The 27,006-nt window shown below is 43.5% G+C and overlaps 1 protein-coding gene across 1 annotated transcript; it reads right to left on the bottom strand.

Moving 5' to 3' along the window:
• Positions 1-20,133: 20,133 nt before the first annotated feature.
• On the bottom strand, positions 20,134-26,534 carry LOC100990813 (E3 ubiquitin-protein ligase PPP1R11-like). The gene is made up of 2 exons (XM_034935320.3): positions 26,377-26,534; positions 20,134-20,569 (listed from the first exon to the last, which is right to left on the bottom strand). The coding sequence occupies exons 1-2, from the start codon at positions 26,532-26,534 to the stop codon at positions 20,134-20,136; spliced, it is 594 nt and encodes a 197-aa protein (XP_034791211.3).
• Positions 26,535-27,006: the final 472 nt, after the last annotated feature.

Consider the following 27,006-nt stretch of genomic DNA (forward strand, 5'->3'; position numbering starts at 1 on the left):
TGACATTCTAGGGTCTCATCCACTGAGCACCTGGGACTACAGGCTCACACCACCACACCCGGATAATTTTTCTGATTTTCAGTAGAGATGAGGTCTCACTATGTTGCCTAAGCTAGTTTCAAGCTTCTGAGCTCAAGCGACCCTCCTGCCACGGCCTTCCTAAGTGCTAGGATTTGAAGCTGAGCCTCGCTGGCTTTCACATCTTTGCTATGTAGTTTATATTTCTTGGTGTTATTGTAAATGTTTATGAAAGGAATCTTTTAAAAATTTTGTATTAAAATTATATATTTAAGGAATTACATATATTATATATATTTAAGGAATACAACTTGAGGACTACATATACATATACACATACATATGCACATACACATACACATACATATACATATACATATACATATACATATACTATACATAATGAACTAATGCCTACTAGGTGAGGGGCTGCCTTGTGAGCAAACCCAAGGTCCTTGGCTCACAAAGCCTTGTCTAGAAGGATGGAGGGATCAGCAAGGTGGGCACACAGCAGGTTCTGTCTTTAGTGCGGGCACCTGCCCACTTGGGTCTCTGGCAATCCTGACCAGGCTTCACGATGGGTGAGGTGAGCTAGGAATGGGAAAGTGGATGACCTCAGATCCAGGGACTGCAGTTGTCACCTGGGGACCTGGCATGTGCATGGAGGAGTCTCCCACTGATTTGGCCCTGGGCCAATGCCCAAATGTGCACAAGGACAGGACTCTTGGCCTCAATGTTTTAGGAGCCCCCAGTCTTCTAAAGAGGGTTTGTGGTGGGGAAGAATGTTCAACAAAACAGAAGAGTTATGGGTACTCTAGCTTGGCAACAGAGAATACTTCCTTGTGCTACTAAATGACAATATTTGACAATTATGGATGACACAATTGAGCAACAGCTTTCACTGTTTAACAAGCAGTGTCTCTGGAACACTAGGTTAGTGCTGTTGGAAGTTGAATGAAAAGTCGGTGGTTTGAGCCCATCCAGTCGCATTAGTGTTTCTAGCTGATGTGACCTTCCCTCTGAAGAGTCTCTTCCTTGGACCAAATATATCTTAAAGCGTCTCCTCTTCTTGTCCCTTGTCTATTTTCCAAGGTGCCTCTTTGTTGCTTGGGGCAAAAAAAGTTCATTATTAATCCACACCCAGCAAACATCTACCCTTACTTATCCCGGTTTTTAGGGTTTTGAGTTTGTTTGTTTTCTCAGCTTCTCATATTTGGAATACTGGGAATTCCTAAAGTGGAGAACAACAGAACCTGAATCACACCTATGGTGAAGCCACAGGCCCTGGGTGAAAAACCTCATCTGCTCGCGTTTAAAGATAAACACATTAATTTTCTGTGCTTCCATTTCTATCTGTCTAATGGGCTAAATCAGAACACTTAATTTGTCCAACGTTTAAATGAGCAGCGCAGGAAAAGCGTGGAGCCAATGCCTGTCACATAGCAATTGGTCAACACGCATGAGCTCCTATCAGCATCACGGCCTCCAGCATTTCCATCAGGCTTTGATCTTTGAAACGTCCTTCCTGATATGAATGGGTCATTCTTCAAACATTCTCTAACCGATGGCCATGAAATTGCTCCAATGTGTATTATTACAAATACAACTGTAGGGACCAGACTGACACATGTATCTGTCGTGCATCACTTGTCTATTTCTCCGTAGATAACTGAAGGTGGAATTGTCAGACCAAAGTATTTATACATTTCTGAATTTGCTAATTTCTATCCAAATTACTATGAAAAGAAGCTGTAACAAGTCACACTTTTAATATTTTCTGAGAATTCTTTTTTTCTCCATCTTCTGTCCAAAACTGGGAAGTACTTGCCTACCATTTCCTCTGAACTTACTTTTGCCAAAATTTCTGTAGTCACACAGTGGGATCACATTGCATGCATGACATCAAACTCAAATCCTTAAATGAAAAGAGGGGTTCACATGACTGTATAAAAATTTATATTCAAAATACAAAAATGCAAATATATACATGTATACAAATACATATATACACACATACATATATGGGAAAGGAATTTTTTTATTTGGATACTTTATCAAAGTTACATAGACTTGAAAATTTGTTTAGTAAAACAGCAGTCCCCTTGTGTACTCCCAGAGTTTCATCACATAGAAGCAAGTATTTAGTTATTTATCTCCTTATGTCTAAATAGATATTATCACTTTTTGATTTTCAAGTGTAGGCACTATCTCTCCTTCACATACTTGCTCATCACCACCACCCCCAAACATGCCTCTCACTACCTTACCCTCTAACATGTTTGTGTCCTAGTTTGAGGGCCAACTACTACATTATTATAACCTGTATATGTTATTCAGAGTTCAGTCACATTGGATATACATAGCGGGAATGAAAGGCCAGTATCTTCAGGGACTCTCTCTCAAGTGGATAAGCTTCGGAGATTTTTGTAATCTTTGGTCATCCTCCCCATCTTTTTCCTATTCCGGGTAAGTACTGGATCTGATGGGCCCAGCTCAGGTCAGGCACTCTATCCTTGAGCAGGGGAGAGCAGGACATCTTCATGTGTAGTACCAAGAAGACACTGTCCAAAGAGGGACAGGTAGTTCTAAGACAGAAAAGTCAATATGGGGTATGGGTAGGCAAAACGAGGACACGAAAAAAAACCACGTCTGTTCTGTGAGGGGAGCATGCAGTGGAGGGTGGATTCAGAGTGGGAGGGGAGAGTTTTGAGAGAGATGGGCCATGGATAGTCCTCTGTGGGCTGGAGACACACAAGACTGTTGGAGTCTCTCAGGGGCAGGGAGTTGAGGAGAATCTGCCCTCCCCAACCTGGGAGACTGGTGAGGGGACTGTCCTGGTCACCAGACAGAAATGGGGTCTGGGCCAGGGCAGTTCTGGTGGGAAAGAAAGAACAGGACATCTTCTCCTTAAGGTAAGGTCCTGAGTTCAGGTCTTGGTAGGGAGGGAGGTTACCTTGGGCATTGGCCACTGAAGATGGTTGGCCAGATGAGCACACTGAAATCTATGTTCTATAAACTTGCAGTTCTAGGAAAAGAATGACTGCAGTAAAGGGTCTTTAGGAAGAGGAGGTGGAAGACCTGATTTGGGTTGGGGGCTCCAAGAAGAATGTCTGCCTTGCTGTGCAGAAGTCTTCTGCATAACCTCCCTGGTCCCCTTGCTCAGTCTCCCGGCCAGACCCCCAGAGTCCCTGCCCTGTGCGCCCTGGAAGTACACAGTGAGTTCAGCCAAGGCATCTCCAGCCGGGACTCATCCCTGGGCATTTCTGTGGCCTGGGGTGCCCTGGACTTCTCCAGGCCCTGTCTTGCAGGCAATCGTCCTGCAAGGGAATGGGAGAAGGAGGCTACTTGACAGTTGACTCTGAGTGGCTCCACAAGGTCCTGACTTAGCTCCTGGTCACTTGCAAACCTATATACCCCCATCTCATCCCCCAAACGATGCAAAGAAACTTTGTCAGGACTCACGCCAGACAAATAGGATGGGGCCGTTCCATAGAGCCAAGTTCATAGGATATCAATAAGAGATGGAAACCACCTGCTGGAAGGTGTCACAGTGGGAACCTTGGGGGCAGGGAGCAGTCACTGAACTGTCAGGGTGAATCCTGGCTCCTGGCCCTCACGCGCCCTTTCTCCCCCTCCCTCCTTCTCTCCTCCCTCCTGTCTGCTCTTTCCCCTCTCTCCCCTGCATCCCTCAGGTACCTTCCATGGGCCCTCACCCCTCCTTTTCAGAGGCTCCAAAGTGAGCCCTCAAAATACTTGGTAACCTTGGGCATTTCCAAAACTGGAGAGATTTGGCCACACCATTTTTATGAGCTAGGAAGGTCCTCCAGAGCTCTTGCCTAAATTTTTCTGCTGATGAGAAGAGAACAAAAGAGTTTCCATCTGATCTGGTCCTAAGGCAACTTCTCCTTAGAGCAGAGTCTGGGCAGGAAGAAGGGGGTTGCCCAGGGCCCCAGACTTGCCCCTCCTAGCTGCTGTGCCCCTCTCCCCTTCACTGCGGGAGAGCTGGCCAGGGATCAGGAACCTCTGTTCTCCACAGTTGCTGCGATCCCAGGCCCAAATCTAAATATTGGCTGATTTAGGAGGCTGAGGGAGGCAATTCCCTGGAGAGAGGTGTCAGGATCTGGGACAAGAGCAGCATCTAGTTGCCGTCCACAGAGACCCCAAGGACAGGAATCCACTGGTAGCCAGTTGGAGGGGATCCCATGAAAAGAAAATGAAACGTGTGCATTAGAACTGGAGCCAAGACCAGGAGCTGAAAAACTGCCGTCCTAAGGGATGAAGGAATTAGGGAATCACGGAAGTAAAGCTTTTCATATAGGTCATTTCTTCCAAAGAGACACAGGGCAACAGCCCAATGATGGGAATAAAAGAAAACTCGGGGTCTAGGATTGAGGGGAGGCAGTCTTTTCAGTGGAGGAGACCTGTCACCTGGAGGCCCAGGGTCGCCCTGAGAGGGGAGGGGTCTTGCTGGGTCACTGGGTCCGGGACTCCAATTGCACACAGCCAGTGGCCTGGAGGGTGGGTGACCATGACTGGGGCAATTTCCCCCATTCTGCTTAGGGAGCGGAATTGTACAGAATTATACACTGGCATTATACAGAAAGGTCCCACTGAGACTTGAACGCTGATCACCTTACTCAGAGTCCAAAGCGCTCACCATTACATCATGGAACCTCACAATAGCTCGTAGCTGGAGGGCACTGAGTTCATAGAGCAGCCGTAGCTCCCACGCACCTATGTTCATGCATTTCCTCTGATCCCTCAAGCAACACCGAGGAAGGTGGACCTGTGAGGGAGGAGTCGTCCTCTTTCTTTCTCTGCCCTCTCCTTTGATCAACTTTTACCATTTCCTTTGCATCTTAGAAAATGAGGCAAAATCCAGTTTGGGCTTAGGGCCAGAGAAGAGCCCTTGAGGCCTCCCTCATGGAAAACATACTCTCAGTTTACCAGAGTTTCCTGTACCAAGGGGAAATTTCTGCAAACAGTAATGTTATACTCTTTTTGCCTTCCCTCTTTTCCCTTTGCCCAGGGAGGCCAGATGATTGTCAGAACAGGACTTGGGACTTCCTCGGTGCCTCGCCCCCTTCCTCCATGTAATAAATAATAGCTCACACCAAGCAAGTGGGATTGGGAGGCAGGGAAGCTTTCATTTTCTTTTTCATATACTTTTATGCATTTGTTTGGTTGGTTTTGGCAAGATTTTCTCACCAAAAATAGAGATTTGTTGGATTGAAAATAAAAAGTAATCAGCCATGTTTTACATTCAACATTTATTGAACCCCTGCTGATAAAGCACTTGCCAGCTTCAATGGGGCTGCTACAGATGAGAGTACACAATCCCTGACTTACACATGTCTCGTCCCAACTAAAGCCTAGGTTATCTGAAGGGGAGATTATCAATGGCAAATGCAGGCTCCTCCTGTGGAAAGAAATTCTGCTTCCTGGAGCTGGTGGTCTCTTCTCCCACCAGTTCAAAGAAGCTTCTCTCGCACTGTGGATCTGCCCTCCCTGCCCCACAAGGTTAGGGTATGTGCCATTGAGGCTGAGGGCATATGTGGGAAATTCAGACATTCTGTAACACCTGCTGTCTCTTCCCACACAGGTGAACCCTTGCTGAAGCAGGACAGTAAACAGGTCCAGGTGGACCTCCAGGACCTGGGCTATGAGACTTGTGGCCAAAGCAAGAATGAGGCTGAACAGGAGGAAACCACCAGTCCCAGTAAGAGCACAGGGTGTGGGGCTCACCTTCCCTCCCTGGAGTCAGCTGTCACATTTGGGTGCTGTTGGCCAATTCCACACCTGACAAGTAGTGGGGAAGAGGAGGACAGGAGGTTAATAGGAGAACTCTTACCCAAAATGAGGCTGAGTATAAGTTTGAATTTCTACAATGAGTTTGTGGCATACTGCTAATAATAATAATAATAATAATAATAATAATAATAATAATATAAAGTTCTAGCCAACTGATTATTATAGAAATACTAAGGCCTACTTAGAGACCACATGAGGTTTTGGAAACATGCAAACTGTAAGTTAAAAATAATTTTGTTTTGCATTATAAAAGGACTACAACCATAGGGCCACCCACCACATTGAAAACCAGAAGAGAAGAAAACACAGTCTCTCTCATTCTTGAGGAAGTGTAGTGTGGCAGTTAAGCGAAAAGATCCTGGGGCCAGACTTGTTGCTTCAAATCCCGATTTGTAAACTTTCCTATGCCCCAGTTTCTTCAAATGTTAAAATAGTAATAAAGGAACTACCTACCCCATCAGGTACTAATGTCAATTAAACGAGTAAATTCTTATAAAATGCTTTAGAACAGTGTCTGGCATCGGGTAAAATGCTGTGGATTAGTTCTCATTCTGACTACCACTGCCCCAATACACTGATGTTAACATGCTGATATATTTATTCGAAGTCTTATTTTCCTTTGCCTATTTTTCACACAGTTGTAACCCAATAAACTTTTAAATTATACTAAAATTTAGAGAGCATTAAACTTGCAGCATGCAGAAATAGCTTGTCCTACATTCCTGTGGCTATCCTAACTAGATAAGGCCACGTTAATGTCTTGAGAAACATCAGTGTGTGCGGAATGAACACAGGACATTGGAGGATTTGAATTCTGGCTCTGCCATGTGCTAGTTTGAGTGATCTAGAACAAGCTAGTTGACCACCTCTCTTTAAGTTTTGGTTTCCCCAGTCGGTAAAATAGAAAGTGGTGAAACCTAATTTGTGGATATAAGGAGGATAAGAAATATTGTATTTGAATGCTTAGTACAGTGTCAGGGTTGAATAAAGTACGACTTCAACTTTTTCCGTAGTAATTATTGTCCTCATGACCAAACCTGCCTCCTCTCAAAGGCAGTGGCCACAACAGCACATCCAACTTTTATTTAGGAAGACATCTTTGTCTTCTTTCAGAGCGTGAGGAGCACAACAGCCTCAAGGAAATGGTCCTGGTGGAGGGGCTGTGCTCTGAGCAGGGGCGCCAGGGCTCAACGCTGGCTAGTTCCTCCAAGAGGAAGCCCTTGGAGAACCAGCTAGGCAAGCAGGAAGAGTTCCGGGTATATGGAAAGTCAGAAAACATCTCAGTCCTATGAAAGGACATCAAAGATCTGAAGGCCCAGCTGCAGAATGCCAACAAGGTCATTCAAAACCTCAAGATCCGGGTCTGGTCCCTCTTGGTTACAAGTGATTATTTGTCTAGTCTGGAAAGACCCTGGAAGCTGAGAGCTGTTGGCACCCTGGAGGGGTCTTCACCTCATAGTGTCACTGATGAGGATGAGGTGTGGCTGTCTGATGGCACTGGGGCTTTCTACTCTCCAGGACTTCAGGCCAAAAAGGACCTGGAGAGTCTCATCCAGAGAGTATCCCAGCTGGAGGCCCAGCTCCCAAAAAAATCAACTAGAAGGGAAGCTGGCTGAGGAGCTGAGATCAGCCTCGTGGCCTAGGTAAGGATGGCACTGTTTAGGCATTTTCTGGATTGAAAATGTGTAAGTTTGTGCTTGGTGTAGGGTAGCTCAGGCAGCTGGAAGAAAGAACATGTCTGGGTATTCACAAGGACACTGATTTAAATGGTAGATATAGGTCTGTGGAAAAGACAGGTACACAAGCAGGAGGGCATAGGATGATGTCCCAGCATCTGCGAGATACCAGGTCTCAGGGAATTCCTCTTAGGGATATATTAGTAAAGTAACAGTATATATGGTATAGTATAGTATAGTAGTAATACTGGAATCAGACTGCCTAGCTCTGATGCTTATACCCATTCAACCTTCTTAACCTTTCTGAGCCTTTGTCCTTACCTTAACAATAGATAAAATCAACGAAACCAAAGTTGTTTCTTTGAAAAGATCGACAGAATTGACAAACTTTTAGCTAGACTGGCCAGTGAAAAAAGGGAGAAGACTCAAATTATAAAAATCAGAAATGAAAACGGGAACATTACCACCAACCTTACAGAAATAAAAAGGATTATAGGAGAATACTATGAACAATTGTATACTAACAAATTCGATAACATAGACGAAATGGATAAATTTCTCAAAAGACAAACTGCCAAAACTGAATCAAAAAGAGAAAAAAAAAATCTAAATAGACCTATGACAAGTAAAGAGATTCAATCAGTAGTCGAAAAACTTCCAATAAAGAAAAGCCCCAGGACTACATGGTGTTACTGGTGAATTATATCAACCATTTAAGGAAGAATTAGCACCAATCCTTCTAAAACGCTTCCCCAAAAATAAAGGAGGGAAAACATCCCAGCTCATTTTATGATGCTTGTATTACCCTGATACCAATGCCAGACAGAAACATCACAAGAAAAGAAAGCTGTAGACCAATATCTCTTGTGAATAAACATGCAAAAATTCTCAAGAAAATATCAGCAAACAGAATCCAGCAGCATATTAAAAGGATTATAAGCCATGACCAACTTGGATTTATCCCAGGAATGCAAGATTGGTTTACCATACAAAAATCAATCAATATAGTATAACATATTAATACACAATAAAGGAATAAAACTATATGATCATTTCAGTTGATGCAGAAAAAAATATTTGGAAAGATCTAACATCTTATCATGTTAAAAAGACTCAACAAACTAGAAAGAGAAGGGAACTTTCTTCAACCTGATAATGGACGATATTAGTCGTGCTGCTGATAAAGACATAAAGACTGGGCAATTTACAAAAGAAGGAGGTTTAATGGACTTTCAGTTCCATGTGGCTGGGGAGGCCTCACAATCATGGTGGAAAGTGAAAGGCATATCTCACATGATGGCAGACAAGAGAAGAAGAGCTTGTGCAATTGGAAACTCCCATTTTTTAAAACCATCAGATCTTGTAAGACTTATTCACTATCACGAGAATAGCGTGGGAAAGATATGCCCCCATGATTTAATTACCTCCCACTGGGTCCTTGCCACAACACTTGGGAGTTCAAGATGAGATTTGGATGGGGACACAGACAAACCATACCATGGACGTTTATAAAAAACCCACAGCTAATATAATACTTACTGGTGTTTTCCCTAAGATCAAGGACACAGGAATGTTTGCTCTCACCACTTCTATTGAACATTGTGCTGGAGAGTCAAGCCAAAGCAAACAGGCAAGAAAAAAATAATAATAAAAGACATACAGATTGGAAAGGAAGAATTAAATGATATCAATTCTCAGGTGACATCATTTTGTTTATAGAAAATCCTAAGGAATTCACTTTAAAAACTATTGGAACTAATAAATAAACTCACCAAGGTTGCAGGATACAAAATTAATATATAAAAATAAATGGTTTTGCCAGGCGTAGTGGCTCATGCCTGTAATCCCAGCACTTTGGGAGGCCGAGGTGGGCAGATCACAAGGTCAGGAGATTGAGACCACCCTGGCTAACATGGTGAAACCCCGTCTCTACTAAAAATACAAAAATTAGCTGGGTGTGGTGGCAGGTGCCTGTAATCCCAGCTACTTGGGAGGCTGAGGCAGGAGAATGGCGTGAACCCGGGAGGCGGAGCTTGCAGTGAGCCGAGATTACGCCATTGCCCTCCAGCCTGGGCAACAGAGCAAGACTCCATCTCAAAAATAAATAAATAAATAAATAAATTGTGTTTGTTTGTTTGTTTTTTGTTTTGAGATGGAGTTTTGCTCTCATTGCCCAGGCTACAGTACAATGGCATGATCTTGGCTCACCGCAACCTCCGCCTCCTGGGTTCAAATGATTCTCCTGCCTTAGCCTCCCGAGTAGCTTGGATTACAGGCATGCACTACCATGCCTGCCTAATTTTCTATTTTTAGTAGAGACAGGGTTTCTCCATGTTGGTCAGGCTGGTCTCAAACTCCCGACCTCAGGTGATCCACCCACATTGGCCTCCCAATGTGCTGGGATTACAGGCATGAGCCACAGTGCCTGGCCAATAAATGGTATTTTTATACACTAGCAGTAGACAATCTCGAAGTAAAATTGATTAAACAATTTTATTTACATTAGGATCAAAAAGAATAAAATAGAAATAATTTCTGCCAAAGAAATGCAAGACTTATACACTGAAACTGCATACCATTGCAAATCTTTATGTGTGTGTGTGAAAGAGAGAGGGAGAGAGACAGACCCTCACTCTGTTGCCCAGGCTGGAGTGCAGGTGCAGTGGCTCCCAGGCAACCTCGACCTCCCAGGCTCAAGGGATCCTCCCACCTCAGCCTCCCCAGTAGCTGGGACTATAGGTGGGTGTACCACCACACTAGACTAATTTTGTTTATTTTTTGTAGAAACGGAGGTCTCACTATGCCATCCAAACTGGTCTTAAACTCCTAGGCTCAAGCGACCCACCTGCCTCAGCCTCCCAAAATGTTGGGATTACAGGTGTGAGCCACTGTGCCCTGCCCAAATCTTAAAGAAGATCTAAAAAAATAGAAAGATAACCCATGTTCATAGATTGGATAACTAAATATTTATAAGATGGTAATATTCCCAAATTGATCTATAGATTCAATTCATTGCCTATCATATTGTTTTTCAGATATGAACAAGCGTATGGAAACTCAAGAGACTTATAATAGCCAAAACAATCTTGAAAAAGAACAAAATTGGAGGACTCACAATTCTTTTTTTTTTTTTTTTTTTATTGAGACGGAGTCTTGCTCTGTCGCTGGGCCGGAGTGCAGTGGCGCCATCTCCACTCACTGTAACCTCCACCTCCCTGGTTCATGCGATTCTCCTGCCTCAGCCTTCCATGTAGCTGGGACTACAGGCGCCTGCCACCATGCCCGGCTAATTTTTGTATTTTGAGTAGAGACAGGGTTTCACCATGTTGGCCACGAGGTCTCTTCTGACCTCGTGATCCGCCCACCTCAGCCTCCCAAAGTGTTGAGATTACAGGCGTGAGCCACCACGCCCAGTTGAGGACTCACAATTCTTGATTTCAAAGCATACCACAAAGCTACATTATTCAAGGCAGTATAGTTCTGGGCAGGAAGACAGACATAGAAATCAAGAATACAAATGAAAGTCCAGAAGTAAACCCATAAATATATGATACAATAATTTTCTACAAGAGTGCCAAAATCATTCAATGGGGGAAGGATAGTCTTTTCAACAAACAGTGCTGGGACAACTGGATATCCACATGCAAAAGACTGACGTTGGACACCCTTACCTCATTCCATATACAAAAATTAACTCAGTCAGGCACAGTGGTTCATGCCTGTAAACCCAGCACTTTAGGAGGCTGAGGCAGGAAGCTCAATTGAGCCCAGAAGGTTGGGGCTGCAGTGAGCCATGGTGGTACCATTGCACTCCAGCCTGAATGACAGAATGAAGCCCTCTCTCTCAAAGAAAAATTAACTGAAAATGGATTAAATGCCTAAATGTAAGAGTTAAAACTAAAAAATTCCTAGAAGAAAACATAGGGGTAAATCTTCATAACCTTGGATTTGGCAATGGGTTCTTAGGTATGACACCAAAAGCCCAAACTACAAAAGAAAAAAATAAATTGAACTTCATCAACATTTAAAATGTTTGTGCATCAAAGGACACAATAAAGAAAGTAAAAAGACATCCCACAGAAATAGAGAAAATATTTGCAAATCATATATCTGATAAGGATCTGGTATCCAGAATATATAAAGAACTTCTATGACACAACAACAAAAAGACAAACAGTCCAATTTAAAAAATGGACAAAAGGCTGGGTGCAGTGGTTCACACCTGTAATCCCAACACCTTGGGAGGCCAAGGTAGGAGGATTGCTTGAGCCCAGGAGTTTGAGACCAGCCTGGGCAACATGGTGAAACCCTGTCTACAAAAAAATACAAAAATTAGCTGGGCATGATGGCATGCACCTGTAGTCCCAGCTACTCAGGAGGCTGAGGTGGGAGGATTGCTTGAACCTGGGAGGTCGAGGCTGCAGTGAGCCATGATTGCACCACTGCGCTCCAGACTCTCTCTCTCTCAAAAAAAAAAAAAAAAAAAAGGGCAAAGGACTTGAACAGACAATTCTCCAAAGAAGATACGCAGTGGCCAATAAGCACGTGAAATAATGCCCAACATCATTAGTCACTAGGGTCAACGGAAATTATCTATTTCTTTTTTTATCAGCTGAGTTTAAGATTCAAGTTAACCAAATTAGTAAATGCCAACAAAACCACAGTGAGATACCACTTCACATCCACTGTAATAAAAAAAGACAGACTCGAAGAAGTGTAAAAATATGTAGAAATTGGAACCCTCACACATTGCTTCTGGACATGTAAAATGGTGTCATCTCTGTGAAAAACAGTTTAGCAATTCTTCAAAAAGTTAAACATATGACCCAGCACTTCCACTCCTAGATATATATCCAAGAGAACTGAACACAAGTGTTCAAACAAAAACTTGCACACCAATGTTCAGAGCAGCATCATTTATAATAGTCAAAAGGCAGACACAACCCAGATGTCCATCAACTCATAAATGAACAAAATGTGGTATATCCATAAAATGGAATATTATTCAGAATGATGTACTAATATGCAGTACAACCTGGAAAAAATATTGAAAATATTATACTAAATGAAATAAGCCAAATATAAAAAGCCACATATTGTACAATTCCATTTGTATGAAATGTCTAGAATAGGCAAATCTGTAGAGACAGAAAGGAGATGAGTGGTTGCCTAGGGCTGAGGGGGTGGGGAATGGGAGTGACTGTTTAAGAGCTACAAGGAGTCTTTTTAGGGTGATGAAAATGTCCTCGTGATGATGGTTGCTGCTATGGTCTGAATGTTGATTTCTCCCCAAAATTCGTATGTTAGAACCTAATACCTAATGTGATACTATTAAGAGGTGGGGCCTTTAGGAGGTAATTAGTTCCCTTATGAAAGGGGCCTGGGGCTGGGCGTGGTGGCTCATGCCTGTAATGCAAACACTTTGGGAGGCCAAGGCGGGTGGATCACTGGAGGTCAAGAGTTCAAGACCAGCCTGGCCAACATGGCGAAACCCTGTCTCTACTAAAAATACAAAAATTAGCTGGGCTTGGTGGCAGGCGCCTGTGATCCCAGCTACTCAGGAGGCTGAGGTAGGAGAATTGCTTGAACCTGGGAAGCGGAGGTTGCAGTGAGCCAAGATCACGCCACTGCATTCCAGCCTGGGTGACAGAGTGAGACTCCATTTCAAAAAAAAAAAAAAAAAGCAGCCTGGCATTGTGGCAAGCACCTGTAGTCCCAGCTACTCGGGAGGCTGAGCTGGGAGGATTGCTTGAGACTGGGAGGCTGCAGCTGCAGTGAGCTGAGATTGTACCACTGCACTCTAGCCTGAGTGACAGAGAAAGACCCTGCCTCAAAAAAAAGGAAAAGAAAAAGCATGGTTGGGAGGGAACACCAAGGGTGTGGCCAAGCAACTATTTGGTAAGGAGATTCATGCAAATAGAAGAGAGCCAGATGCTGTTCATCAGGACAATGGAAGGATGACCCCAAAGGCATTTATGGAGATTGCTGGGGCTGCTTATCCCAGCACAGGCCCAGAATGCTAAGGCCTTGGGAACAAAATGATTTCAGTGCTCCTTGGCCACCCCAGCTGGGTAGCTCAGGCTGCTCCTCCAGAAGGCACAGGCAGTAGACCTTTGCAACATCTTCATGGTGCCATCTCCACTAGTCCAAAGAGTGCATGAGATGTGGGACATGCCTGTCTTCACCTACATTTTAAAGGATGGAGCCACCCGGAGCCTTGGCCTCATGACCCAGGCAGAAGCTACCACAAGGGTGAGACCACCACAGAGAGCCTCCAATAGGGAAAGCCTTAGCAGAGATGTGGGAGTGGGACTGTTCCCAAGACCCCAGGAAGATAGAGCCATGGGCATGCAATTCCAGCTTGGGACAGCTGTAGGCACCGGACTCTAACCTATGACAGGTGTGGTATGGGCTGGGCCTAGCAAACCCATGGGAACAGGGTTGCCTGGAACCTTGGGAGTCCAATCCCCAACCCAGTGTGTCCAGATTGCAGAATATCAAGTCAAAGAAGAATATTCTGGAGCCTTAAGATTTAATGTTTGCCTTGCTGGGTTTTTTATTTGGTTGAGATCTCTTATCTCTTCTTTCCTACTCCTGTTTGGAATAAAAATGTCTGTCCTTTGCCTGTCCCACCATTGTATTTAGAAAGCACATACCTTGTTTGATTTCACAGGCTCACCACTGAAGAAGAATTTGCCTCAGGATAGATCACACTTTTTTTTTTTTTTTTTTTTCTGAGACGGAGTCTCGTTCTGTTGCCCAGGCTGGAGTGCAGTGGTGCGATCTCAGCTCACTGCAAGCTCCGCCTCCCGGGTTCACGCCATTCTCCTGCCTCCTGCCTCAGCCTCCTGAGTAGCTGGGACTACAGGCGCCCGCCACCACGCCCCACTAATTTTTTTGTATTTTTAGTAGAGACGGGGTTTCACTGTGTTAGCCAAGACGGTCTGGATCTCCTGACCTTGTGATCCGCCCGCCTTGGCCTCCCAAAGTGCTGGGATTACAGGCGTGAGCCACAGCGCCCAGCCAAGCAATTCTTTTGCCTCAGAGTAGCTGGGACTACAGGCATGCACCACCATGCCTGGCTAATTTTTGTATTTTTAGTAGAGATGGGGTTTTGTCATGTTGGCCAGGCTGGTCTCAAATGCCTGGCCTCAATTCATCCCCCCACCTCAGCCTTCCAAAGTGCTGGGATTACAGGCGTAAGCCACTGCACCTGGCCTTAATCACACTTTTGAGTCACTTATGTCTGATTTAGATGAGATTCTGGACTTCAGACTTTTGAGTTGGTGCTAGAACAAGATCTTGGGAGCTATTAAGATGGAATTTTGCATGGAGAAGACCATGAGTTTGGGCAGCCAGGGGAAAATCCTATGGTCTGAAAGTGTGCCCTTCAAATTTATATGTTGGAACCTAATACCCAACGCGATCGTATTAAGAGGTGGGGCCTTTAGCAGGTGACTAGGTCATAAGATGGGGTTAGTGCCCTTATAAAAGAGGTCAGAAGGCTGGGTGCAGTAGCTCATGCCTATAATCCTAGCACTTTGGGAGACCAAGGCAGGTAGGTTACTTGAGCCTAGGAGTTCAAAACCAGGCTGGGCAATATGGTGAAACCCTGTCTCTATAAAGAATACAAAAATTACCCAGGCATGGTTGTGCATGCCTGTAGTCCCAGCTACTCGGGAGGCTGAGATGGGAAGATCACCTGAGCCCTGGGAAGCTGAGGCTGTAGTGAGCTTTGATCTTGCCACTGCACTTTAGTCTGGGTGACAGAATGAGACCCTGTCTCAAAAAAAAAATAATTAATTAATTAATTAAAAAATAAAAGAGGTCAGAAGGAGCGGTTAGCACCCTTCTGCCATGTGAAGACACAGAGAAGGCACCATCTATGATTAGCAGGCCCTCACCAGACACCAAATCTGACACCTTGAACTTGGATTTCCCATCCTCCAGAACTGTGAGAAATAAATTTCTGTTGTTTATAAATTACCCAGTCTAAGATATTTTGTTACAACAGCAGGAACAGGTAAGACAATTGCCCAACATTGTGAATGTACTGGAAGCCACTGAATTGTACACTTTAAAATTATTGAAATGGTGAATGTTATGTGACTTTTACCTCAATTCAATAAAGAAAAGAAGTATTGATATGTGCTACAAAATGGACAGATCTTGAAAACATTATGCAAAATGACAGAAGCCAGCTACAAAGGACCACATATTGCACATATTGTATAATTCCATTTTTTTGAAATGTCCAGAAGAGGCAAATCCACAGAGACAGAACGTAGATTGGTAGTTGCCTAGTGCTGGGGTGGGGGGTAAGCAGCAGGAGAAGAGGTTTGAAGGAAAAATGGGGAGTGACAGTTAATGGGTACAGGCTTCTTTTTAGGGTGATAAAAATATTCTGAAATTGATTGTGATGATCATTTCATAACTCTGGGTATGCTAAAAACATAGAATTATATTCTTTAAATGGGTGAATCGTATGAGATGTGAATTATATTTAAATATATTTTTTATAAAAAATTCTTGAGTGTGATAACAATGTTACCAGAAAGAAGTCCCCATCTAAACCCCAAGAGAGGGTTCTTGGACCTCACACAAGAAAGAATTCAGGGTGAGTTCATAAAGTGAAAGCAAGTTTGTTAAAAAAGTAAAGGAATAAAAGAATGGCTATTCCATAGGCAAAGCAGTGGAATGGGCTGCTCAACTGATTATACTTATAGTTATTTCTTGATTATATGCTAAACAAGGTGTAAATTATTCATGAGTTTTCCACGAAAGGGGCAGGCAATTCCCAGAAATGAGGATTCCTCCCCTTTTAGGACCATATAGGGTAACTTCCAGATGTTGCCATGGCATTTGTAAACTGTCATGGCACTGGTGCCATGTCTTTTAGCATGCTAATGTATTATATTTCACATATAATGAGCAGTGAGGATGACCAGAGGTCGCTTTCATCGCCATCTTGGTTTTGGTAGGTTTTGACCGGCTTCTTTACTGCATCCTGTTTTATCAGCAGGGTCTTTGTGAACTGTGTCTTGTGCTGACCTGCTATGTCATCCTGTGACTAAGAATGCCTAATCTCTTTGGAATGCAGCCCAGTAGGTCTCAGATTTATTTATTTATTTATTTATTTATTTATTTATTTATTTATTTTGAGACGGAGTCTTGCTCTGTCACCCAGGCAGGAGGGCAATGGCACAATCTCAGCTCACTGCAACCTCCACCTCCCGGGTTCAAGCGATTCTCCTGCCTCAGCCTCCTGAGTAGTTGGGATTACAGGTGTGAACCACCATGCCTGGCTAATTTTTGTATTTTTAGTAGAGACAGGGTTTCACCATGTTGGTCAGTCTGGTCTCGAACTCCTGACTTCATGATCCACCTGCCTCGGCCTCCCAAAGTGCTGGGATTACAGCCATGAGCCACCACGCCCGGCCTGGTCTCAACCTTATTTTACCCACCCTCTGTTCAAGATGGAATTGCTCTGGTTCAAATGCCTCTGACATATTTTCCCCCCTCCCTTTTACAAGGGTCCCCTTAATCCTAAGGGTTATAGAGGGACAAAGATCAATCTTCTGTAAATTCTTCAGGCTGAATAGGGAAGATGATATTCCTGCCTAACAGGGTCTGTCGTATTCAGGGTAGAGAGGAACTCAGTTAGAAATTATCTGTATGGTGAGGGCTACTCATAACTCTGAGTTCTGACAAAAGGTGGTATCCGGAAGATTAATAAGTGTTCAATTTAAGAAAACATTGAGTAAGCTTATCCTGCATTCCTACACAAAGAGTACAATGGCAATATATTCCACAACACTAAAGCAAAAGAAGTTAAACTATCCCAGGTAAATTAAATTAAGAAGGCTTCCCATGAAGCAGGCAACTGTTGGAACCAAGCTGACATAACATTGCTAGCCGATTCCAATACGTGCCCAGAAATAGAATATTGGTCTAGATTTTTAAATTAACCATCCCTCTTGTTTCTTCTTAGCTGTAGCCAGAGATCATTGGTTGGTTCACAGGAATAAGCAGAGTCAGTCTAAATTGTGGGAAAAAAACTCAAAAACAACTGATGGGACTAGAACTTAATAACAAGTGTACCATAGTTCTTGAAACAATTTTTCTCTCTCCAGCCCTCATTTTTACTAAAGACAAATCATTGTAAGACTGATTCATTTGCAAAATAAGCATTAGTCTTATTATACTTGGCCTGATTATTTGTATAAAGTGCAGCAAGAATAATTATTTGCCATATAGGCTCCTTTTTAAATTGGCTTTGACGGAACTTTGCTCCATAAGGAATCTTAGATAAGACTTTTTTTTAAAGTCAAGCCAAGCCATGGGTTATTACTGTCAACTACCTGTATGAGTTGGGTAAATTTCTCTCCTCTTGAGGTCCCAATATAACTTGGGGCTCCTGGGCCTGTCAGAAAGTGACATTCTTTACTTAACGCAGGTCAGGAACACTGTACAGGGACTGTGTAGACAAGGTATAAAGCCAGTTTTCCCAAGGGGCTTTTATTGGCTCTATATGTTAATTTTGATTCCTTAAAGAAAAGCATGCCATTCCAGTCAAAGCCTTGGTAAAATTACCAGTTTCTCCAATTGTGTCCTATTACAAATGAAGACAGATTCTTACTGCACTTATGCAAATAACTATATTGCCATAAGTTAAGAATACTCACAAGTGGTTTCCAAATTCTGGATAAATAAGGTAGAGAGAAACAAATATGCCCCAACTTTTGTTTATAGGAGTATACTTTACTCAATTATCAAAAACTGTAAATCGGCTGGGCGCAGTGGCTCACGCCTATAATCCCAAAACTTTGGGAGGCCGAGGTGGGCAGATCACCTGAGGTCAGGAGTTTGAGACCAGCCTGGCCAACATGGCAAAACCCTGTCTCTACTAAAAATATAAAAAATTAGCTGGGTGTGATGGTGCCCACCTGTAGTCCCAGCTACTCGGGAGTCTGATGCACAAGAATTGCTTGAACCCAGGAGGCAGAGGTGGTGGTGAGCTGAAATTGCACCACTGCACTCCAGCCTGGGCAACAGAACAAGACTCTGTCTCGAAAAAAAAAAAAAAAAAAAAGTAAATAGCTTAAAAGTTTTCTTGACTCTGAAAAACAAAACAAAGGATCAGCAACGTTTTAAGCAAAAAGTCATAAAAGGATTATTTCAGTCTTCTGTTATTAGTTCAGTCCATGCAATTAATGCCTGCTGTGCTTGATATTAATAAACATTTCAGCTATGACAGTCCTGAAAGTTTTTCCTCTATTCTAATGTCACAATCTCCAAAGTTATCCGAAACCTGCGTTTAAGATCACCTGTCAAAGACCTATAGCTGATTATAAACCACCTTTCAAAGAGGATTAAAACAAGTCAACAATTGTCTGTGGATGACACAAAGTCTTAGGACAGCCATTATTAAAGTCATATTTGACTAGGAATTGTGGTTACTTCTATGACTTTCAATAATTTTACATAACAATTATAACACAGGAGTTTCCCATAACTTTGGAACACATACCAATAACATATTTATACAAATATAGCCCAAAGAAAGCCAAACACCATTTCGTATTTGACAATGCTTCCTGTATGATTTTTTTGTGCGTGTGATTTTGGGTTATTTATTTTGTGCATCTGTGGCAATGAATGAGATCTCACTGGTGGTGTGGATTTGACTGATCTCTGCAACTGTGTAGGGCAAAAGAACTGGCAAAAGAAAATGACAACAAGATCCCAGCAAAGGGGTAGGGAGGGCCAAGAGAACTGAACATCTGGGCTGGCAGAGAAATCAAAGCCTAGAAATTAAGAGGTAAGAGTATAGTGTAGGGGATATACCCCATCTCTTTGCTCCTTCCCTTTTGCTTTCTTTCCCAGGGACCCAGGTCCTTGGGACTATATTGGATCTGTCTCTGAAGCTGAAAAACAAAAGGCTGAGGAGACAGTTGGCTCTAAGTGACCAGTCTCAAGCCAGCTTTGTCAGAAATCCTAGATCACAGGAGAAGGGTGGAGAGAAAGGATATGATTATTTCTGGTTCCATTTTCCATTAGAGGTGAGAATGACAAGGAACTCTCTTCTAACTCCTCTTGAGGGCATGAAGAGGGTTAGCAGGAGAAGCGCTGGGAGCCCTGAGGTCTCCTGTAGGACCTCATATCCCACAGGCAAGGACTAAGAATTAGGATTAAATATTTTCGTGGGATAGCTCTAAACCAGTATTAGCAAGCACAGCCAGGGTGAGAATTCCTGGAATCTGACTGGGACCCTCGCAGTGAAAGCTGGGACTGTTGAAAACCCAATTTCAGTGTTTGCTACTCAAGTTGAGAGTGCAGGGCCAAGATAACTAGATCCCAGGACAGGCAGTTTGACAGTGAGAACAAAAGGAAGAGGCTGGGGCCAAGGTGCCTAGATCCCTCGAGAGAGAAGGGGTGGGTATTGGGAGGAAAAATGAGAACTGGGGGAACTCAGGAGTCTAGGTTCTGAAATAGCAGCAAGTCAGAATTCCAGGATCTCTGTCCACCCTCCTCTTCCTCTTCCCTCTATCAGGCAGAAGAGAGAGAAGGAGGGTACTGGAGAAGTAGCCACATGGATACATTCAGGCATGGTGGGAGAAAGAGGAATTTAGTGCTGCATTGGCCCTGCGTGGGTCTGGGAAGGGTCAGGAGGCCGGGGAGGGGTGGTGGGGGCCGGTCCCAGGGTTGCAGGACGCCATCCTTTGCGGTGGCCACGTACACAGTGTGTATGACCACAGCCCTCTTCTTTCTCCTCATCACTTTCCGTGGAGCTCTCGCCAAAGGCCCGGGATTTTTCATAAATAGAGCAGCATTTTGATGAGCGGCGGCGCATGCGTTCATTGTCCACAGTGTCACTTGTCCATTCCACCTTTTTCTCTGGCTTCCATTTCGGAAGTTTGATGGTAAGGCTCCGGTTCTCGGGCTCGGTTGTCACGGTAACTGTTGTCTCAGTGACGGTCTCGCTCAGCCCAGCCCCTGCCTCAGGAGAGGGAGGAAAGGAGGAAGGGGGATGACACACCCTTCTCTTTTTCTGTCTCTGAGGTCTAGGAGAAGCAGTATCGGATTCAGTGGTAGCCAGGATCCTCCACCTTCTTTTCACCCCTCCTCCTGGGCCTCCGCTTCTCCACCCGTGGAGATAACCTGACCAACCCCACTTCCGGCTCTGCTTCCGGGTGATTTTTTTATACAAATAAGTCAAATATGTCATTTTTGGACTTTAGGGGACCTAATATCTAAAACATTAATGAAGTCAGAAAAAGATATAATTTGTAATTTGATTTTGGAAAGTTTGTCCAATATCAAAGGTTTAAAATATTTGATATTATAAAATAGAATTCTAGGTCACCCTAAGTTATTCATTTAGCCAAAAATGATAACTCAAAAATTTTTTAAAGGCATAAAACTTTACTTATTGATACAGAGAAGACTTAGGTTTCCAAACAACCTATCTCTTGTCTTTCCTTTCTTTTTCCTGTGGTTTATTCAAAAGGCAAACAAAAATCTTCATTATCCTTTAATATTACATACAAATATTGTTCATGGTCAAGCGTGGTGGCTCATATCTGTAATCCCAGCACTCTGAGAGGCCAAGGTGGGTGGATCATTTGAGGTCAGGAGTTCGAGACCAGCCTGACCAATATGGTGAAACCCCATCTCTACTAAAAATTTTTTTAAAAAAATAGCCAGGCGGGGTGGTGTACCTGTAGTCCCAGCTACTCGGGAGGCTGAGGCAGGAGAATCGCTTGAACCTGGGAGGTGGAGGTTGCAGTGAGTTGAGATCACACCACTGCACTCCAGCCTGGGTGACAGAGATAAAAAAGAGAAAACTCTGTTGTGCTTTTATTCCAATGTTCAATTTATGGAAAACCTTTAATTTTAGCCAACATGTTTACACACAGAATGTTATATGTAAAAGGCTTGTTTTTGGTTCTGTAAGGAAAAATTAGCATTTAGGGAAAAAGTTTTTTAAGCAAGGTAATTTTACTTTTTGCAGAAAGGGTGCTTTTTGCAGATGGAACAATGAAAAAAGCACACCTAAACAAAGGAGGGAAGCAATGTTTATTTTTTATGCAGCTTATTTTTGCTACTGTGTTTTGTCTTCATTGGCTGGAGCTAGACCTTACAATTTAAACTAAAACCCGACTGGCTAATAATTTAAAAATTTTTAAAATAGGTAAAGGCAATAGAGAACAAAGGAAAAGAGGAAGTTGCTTGTGAAAGGACTTAGAAAAGTAATAATATTTTTAAATAAGGAAGGGGCATAAGCTGTAAGTTGGGACATGCCTGTGAGCACGTTTAGCATAAATATTTTGGTTAAAGTACAAGGACATCAAAGGTACTTTTTTTTATATTGAACAGCTACATAGAATAGGGCTTAACAAAGAGTTATTAGCACAAAGCAAGGAGGCTTGAAAGAAGTTAGTTTTTAAAAGAAACTATTATTTCTAACACTTATGATTTATTTTTTAACAAGAAGGGAAACTTTGAAGAGGCAACTTTTTACTTTCTACACAGAATTTCTTTTACAAGATTAATTTTTCACAAATCTTATGCAACTTGCTCAAACCTTCTAACTTAAAACAATCTATCTTAACTTAAAACAATCTAACTTATCTAACTTAAAACAATCCTTTAACCCTATAAACTAGGCCAAAAAGAAAGTACCCACATTCCTATGCCTTCTTATAAGCTTTTACCAAAAACACATTTCACTTTTCTTTTTTTTCTTTTATCTTTTTTTTTTTTTTTTTTTTGAGACGGAGTCTCACTCTGTCGCCAAGGCTGGAGTATAATGGCGCGATCTCAGTCACTGCAACTTCTGCCTCCCAGGTTCAAGCGATTCTCCTGCCTCAGCCTCCCCAGTAGCTGGGACTACAGGAGTGCACCACCACACCCGGCTAATTTTTGTATTTTTAGTAGAGACATGGTTTCGCCATGTTGGCCAGGCTGGTCTCAAACTCCTGACCTCAGGTGATCCACTTGCCTCGGCCTCCCAAAGTGCCGGGATTACAGGCGTGAGCCACCGTGCCCAGCCTCATTTGCCAGTTTTTAAGTTTCTTTTTAGAGCATGTAGTTTCTTTCTTTTTAAAAAATTATTTATTTTTGAGACAGGGTCTCACTCTGTCACTCAGGCTGGAGTGCAGTGGTGCGATATCAGCTCACTGCAACCTCTGCCTCCCAGGTTCAAGTGATTCTCATGTCTCAGCTTCCCGAGTAGCTGGGATTACAGGCATGCACCACCACACCTAGCTAATTTTTGTATTTTTAGTAGAGATGGGGTTTCACCATGTTGGCCAGGCTGGTCTCGAACTCCTGGTCTCACGTGATCAACCTACCTCAGCCTCCCAAAGTGCTGGGATTACAGGCGTGAGCCACCACACCTAGCTAATTTCTAGGGCCTAATAAGCCCATACAGCTGGAAGGCAAAACAGATCCCCCAAAATTAAGGGTCTCATTTTTATACCAGATCCTGGATCCCCAAAAAGGAGGGGATCAGCCCATTTCCCAACAGAGTCTTATCTCTCAGTGGCAGTGGGAACATATCCATACCTTCTAGGTGGCCAAGAGCATGCTTCTCTGATCCAAACATGCAAAGAGCTGAGAATCCTCCCTTACTTGCCATTAGCCATGCCCAAAAGTATATCCTCCAACTAGTTATTACACACCAAAGCTCTCTCATAATGTGAAGTAATTTCTGATACCCCCCCAAAGTAAAAAACGTCAGATAATGCAATGCCAGACAGAAGAGAGCCTTAGATTTCAAGAGAGATCGATCTATTCAGTTCTAATTCCTGGAGTTTCAGGAGGAAAACAGAGGTTTTTCCCAAAACAAGATCTGTGGCATCTCCTCCATTTTTCCCAAGGAGTCACAGGCTGTTAGAAATTATCTTAGGTCCTCTTGGCCGGGCGCGGTGGCTCATGCCTGTAATCCCAGCACTTTGGGAGGCCAAGGCAGGTGGATCACAAGGTCAGTAGTTTGAGACCAGCCTGGCCAACATGGTGAAACCCCGTCTCTACTAAAAAAATACAAAAATTAGCCCGGCGTGGTAGCAGGCACTTGTAATCCCAGCTACTCGGGAGGCTGAGGTGGGAGAATCGCTTGAATCCCAGGAGGCAGAGGTTGCAGTGAGCCAAGGTTGCGCCATTGCACTCCAGCCTGGGCGACAGAGCAAGACTCTGTCTTAAAAAAAAAAAAGAAAGAAAGAAATTATCTTAGGTGCTCTTATGTGGACAGGCAAGAAGACAAAATAGAGAAAAACAATTCAGTCAACTAAGGAGAAAACCATTTTTTTCTTTAGAAAAATAAGATCCAAGAAGAGAAAAAAATATAAAGACCTTTTAAATACACTTATAACTTGAATATCTGCTTGTAACTAAGCTGACTTTTAACCATAGCACTCTTTAAAAAAAAAATATCTTTTTAAATCTCTTATTACCCGACTGTAGCCTGGCCAAATGGCCAATATTTCTGGCTTTTGAATTTTACCAAAGGTAACCTCATAGCACCTCAGGTGCTCAGAGAAAGGAAAATTCAAGAAAGGAAGTCGGAAGTTGTTCATGGAGGGAAAGAGACTCAATGAATGGCAAAGGCCACATGACAGAAATAACTCATTTCCTAGGCCAAAAATTGAACCTGGGCCACCACTGTGAAAAGACAAAGGCTTAGCTACTGAGCTACAGCACTGGGCAGGCTCCATTGCTCTTTCCAGAAGGAGCCTAGAGTAGTCAATTTTGAGCTTGCAATGGCTTTTAACTGCTCAAGATAATTTTTTTTTTTTTGAGAAGCAGTCTCACTCTGTCCCTCAGGCTGGAGTGCAGTGGCTCAGTCTAGGCTCACTGCAACCTCTGCCTCTGGAGTTCCAGAGATTCTCCTGCCCCAGCCTCCCAAGTGGCTGGGATTACAGGCACGTGCCACCATGTGCAGCTAATTTTTCTATTTTTAGTAGAGATGGGGTTTCGCCATGTTGGTCAGGCTGGTCGTGAACTCCTGACCTCAGGTGATCCGCCCACCTCGGCCTCCCAAAGTGCTGGGATTACAGTCGTGAGCCACCGCACCCAGCCTCAAGATAATTTTTAAGGCTAACTATGACATGAATCCCAAAACTCCTGTTCCCTGGATGGTGGAAACCAAGAGAAATTACCACCGTGTGGTTACAAGGTCAAGCTCCCAAAGACATAAAACAAGACCTGAGGGAAATCTTGATACGGTTTTGCTCTGTGTCCCCACGAAAATCTCATCTCAAATTGTAATCCCCACATGTCAAGGGAGGGACCTGTAATCCCCATGTGTTGAGGGAGGGAGCTGATTGGATCATGGGGGCTGTTTCCCCCTTGCTTTTCTCATGATAGTGAGTGAGTTCTCACGAGATCTGATGGTTTTATTCGTGTTTGGAAGTTTCTCCTTCGCTCTTCTCTCTCTCCTGCTGCCTAGGGAGGAAGGTGCCTTGCTTTTCCTTCACCTTCCACCCTGATTATAAGTTTCCTGAGGCCTCCCCAGCCATGTGGAACTGTAAGTCAATTAAACCTCTTTCCTCTATAATTTATCCAGTCTCAGGTATTTCTTTATGGCAGTGTGAAAACGGACTAGTACAAACCTCATCCAGTTTTTTTTGTTTGCTTCAGGGACCTGCAGCAAAGTTTGTAACTGACCAGTTTGCCAGGCTAGCTTGAACAGCAGGCTTATGGGGTTCTAAGCCCATGTTCTATCATAAGGTACGCCTCTTTATGACAGAACGATATAGAAAGACAAATTCATAGCACAAAGTACCCCTCTTTATGACAGAACGATATAGAAAGACAAATTCATAGCACAAAGTATACAAATCCATAGCACAAAGTATTCATAGCACAAAGTATCATAAGGTACCCCTCTTTATGACAGAACGATATAGAAAGACAAATTCATAGCACAAAGTATAACAGATTCACTACAGTTTAACCTCACAAATCCTTTTTCTCATTAATCAGAACTTTGCGGCCAGGCAGGGTGGCTCACGCCTGTAATCCCAGCACTTTGGGAGGCTGAAGCGGGAGGATCACGAGGTCAGGAGATCAAGACCATCCTGGCTAATACGGTGATACCCCGTCTCTACTAAAAATACAAAAAATTAGCCGGGTGAGATGACGGGCGCCTGTAGTCCCAGCTACTCGGGAGGCTGAGGCAGGAGAATGGCATGAACCTGGGAGGCAGAGTGCACTCCAGCCTGGGCAACAGAGGGAGACGCTGTCTCAAAAAAAAAAAAAAAAAAAAAAAAAAAAAAAAGAACTTTGCAGAGGAGACAGTGATTTTTACAATTCCTACAACCAGTTTGCACAGACAGCCCACAAGCCTGACCAGTAAGAAATTCTTACCCTTTTGCCTGCATGCCAGGTTTCTGGGTTCCCTTTCCCTGAGTGACCTTAGTGACCCTGCTTGCCACACCATAGCCCTGGGGGCCAAGCTGCAACACCAAAGAAAATCATCTTTTTCCTTTTCATGGAACCACAGGCAAAAGCCTCTCAATTTTGTAAGATGCCGTTCAAGGGATTGCATGGGATAACCAAATTAACATTTTCCATCCTGCCAGAGCAAAATACTTGTGACAAAACATAGATATTAACCATTCTGCTTAGCACCCAATATCGAACTGGTAAGGCTCAAACTTGCCCCTGTTTGAGCCCTGTCATCTTTATTCAAAGTGGGGTGGAATGACCTCCGACCAGCAGTTTCAACATTTGGTCTCTGGGCAAGATGGTCGCCCTGAGTAACAGAAAAGATAGGAAAGGGAAAGGAGAGAACGAGAGAGAGAAAAGCATTGCCTGCGATGAGGTGGGGAAGGCAAGGAGCTCAGGGGGTGGGAGAAAGACCCACCCATTGCAGCGACACTGACTCAAAAGTTCAGGCAGCTGCTTGTCAGTCACAAAGGGATCTTTTCCAGCAGACCCATCAGCTCTCAAGTTTCCCTCTTTTGGGGGAGGAAAAAGCTCCCATGTCCCATGGTCCTGTACTTGTCTAATCCTGTCACCCATAGCCATCAGCAAGCAGTGCAAGGCAGATTAATTCAAAGATGGGTTAACATCCCATAATGCCAAATCCTCTTTTTTTTTTTTTTTTCTTTTTGTGGAGAACAGGGTCTCAATATATTGTCCAGGCAGGTCTTGAACTCCTGGGCTCAAGCAATCTTCCTGCCTCTCCCTCCCTAAGAGCTAGGATTACAGGCGTGAGCCATCACGCCCAGCCCAAACCCATTTTTTAACCAAAAGGGACTTTACTGAGGGAAGGTCCTCTAACCCTCTAAATATTAGGAAGGACTCTTACCTTCCTAAGTTGGGCCTTGAACCCAAGTTCGGTCAAGCATCCTTGCCTTTTATTAAGAGGGGCCTTGAACCTTGTCTGTCTCAGGAGAAACTAACTCTCCTAAGTTGGGCCTCTCACTCAATTCCATCCTTTACCCGGGTAAAATGTACCCCACCACTTACCCAAAGTCAGATAATCAGTGCT

The sequence above is a fragment of the Pan paniscus genome, chromosome 1 (genome assembly GCF_029289425.2).
Source record: "Pan paniscus chromosome 1, NHGRI_mPanPan1-v2.0_pri, whole genome shotgun sequence".
NCBI lineage: Eukaryota > Metazoa > Chordata > Mammalia > Primates > Hominidae > Pan > Pan paniscus.

Coding starts and splice junctions, on each gene's coding strand:
- LOC100990813 (XM_034935320.3), bottom strand. CDS start 26,534: ATGGGTGACAGGATTAGACAAGTACAGGACCATGGGACATGGGAGCTT. Junction 20,570..26,376: donor AGTCAGTGTCGCTGCAATGG/GTGGGTCTTTCT, acceptor TGCTTCTCCTAG/ACCTCAGAGACAGAAAAAGA.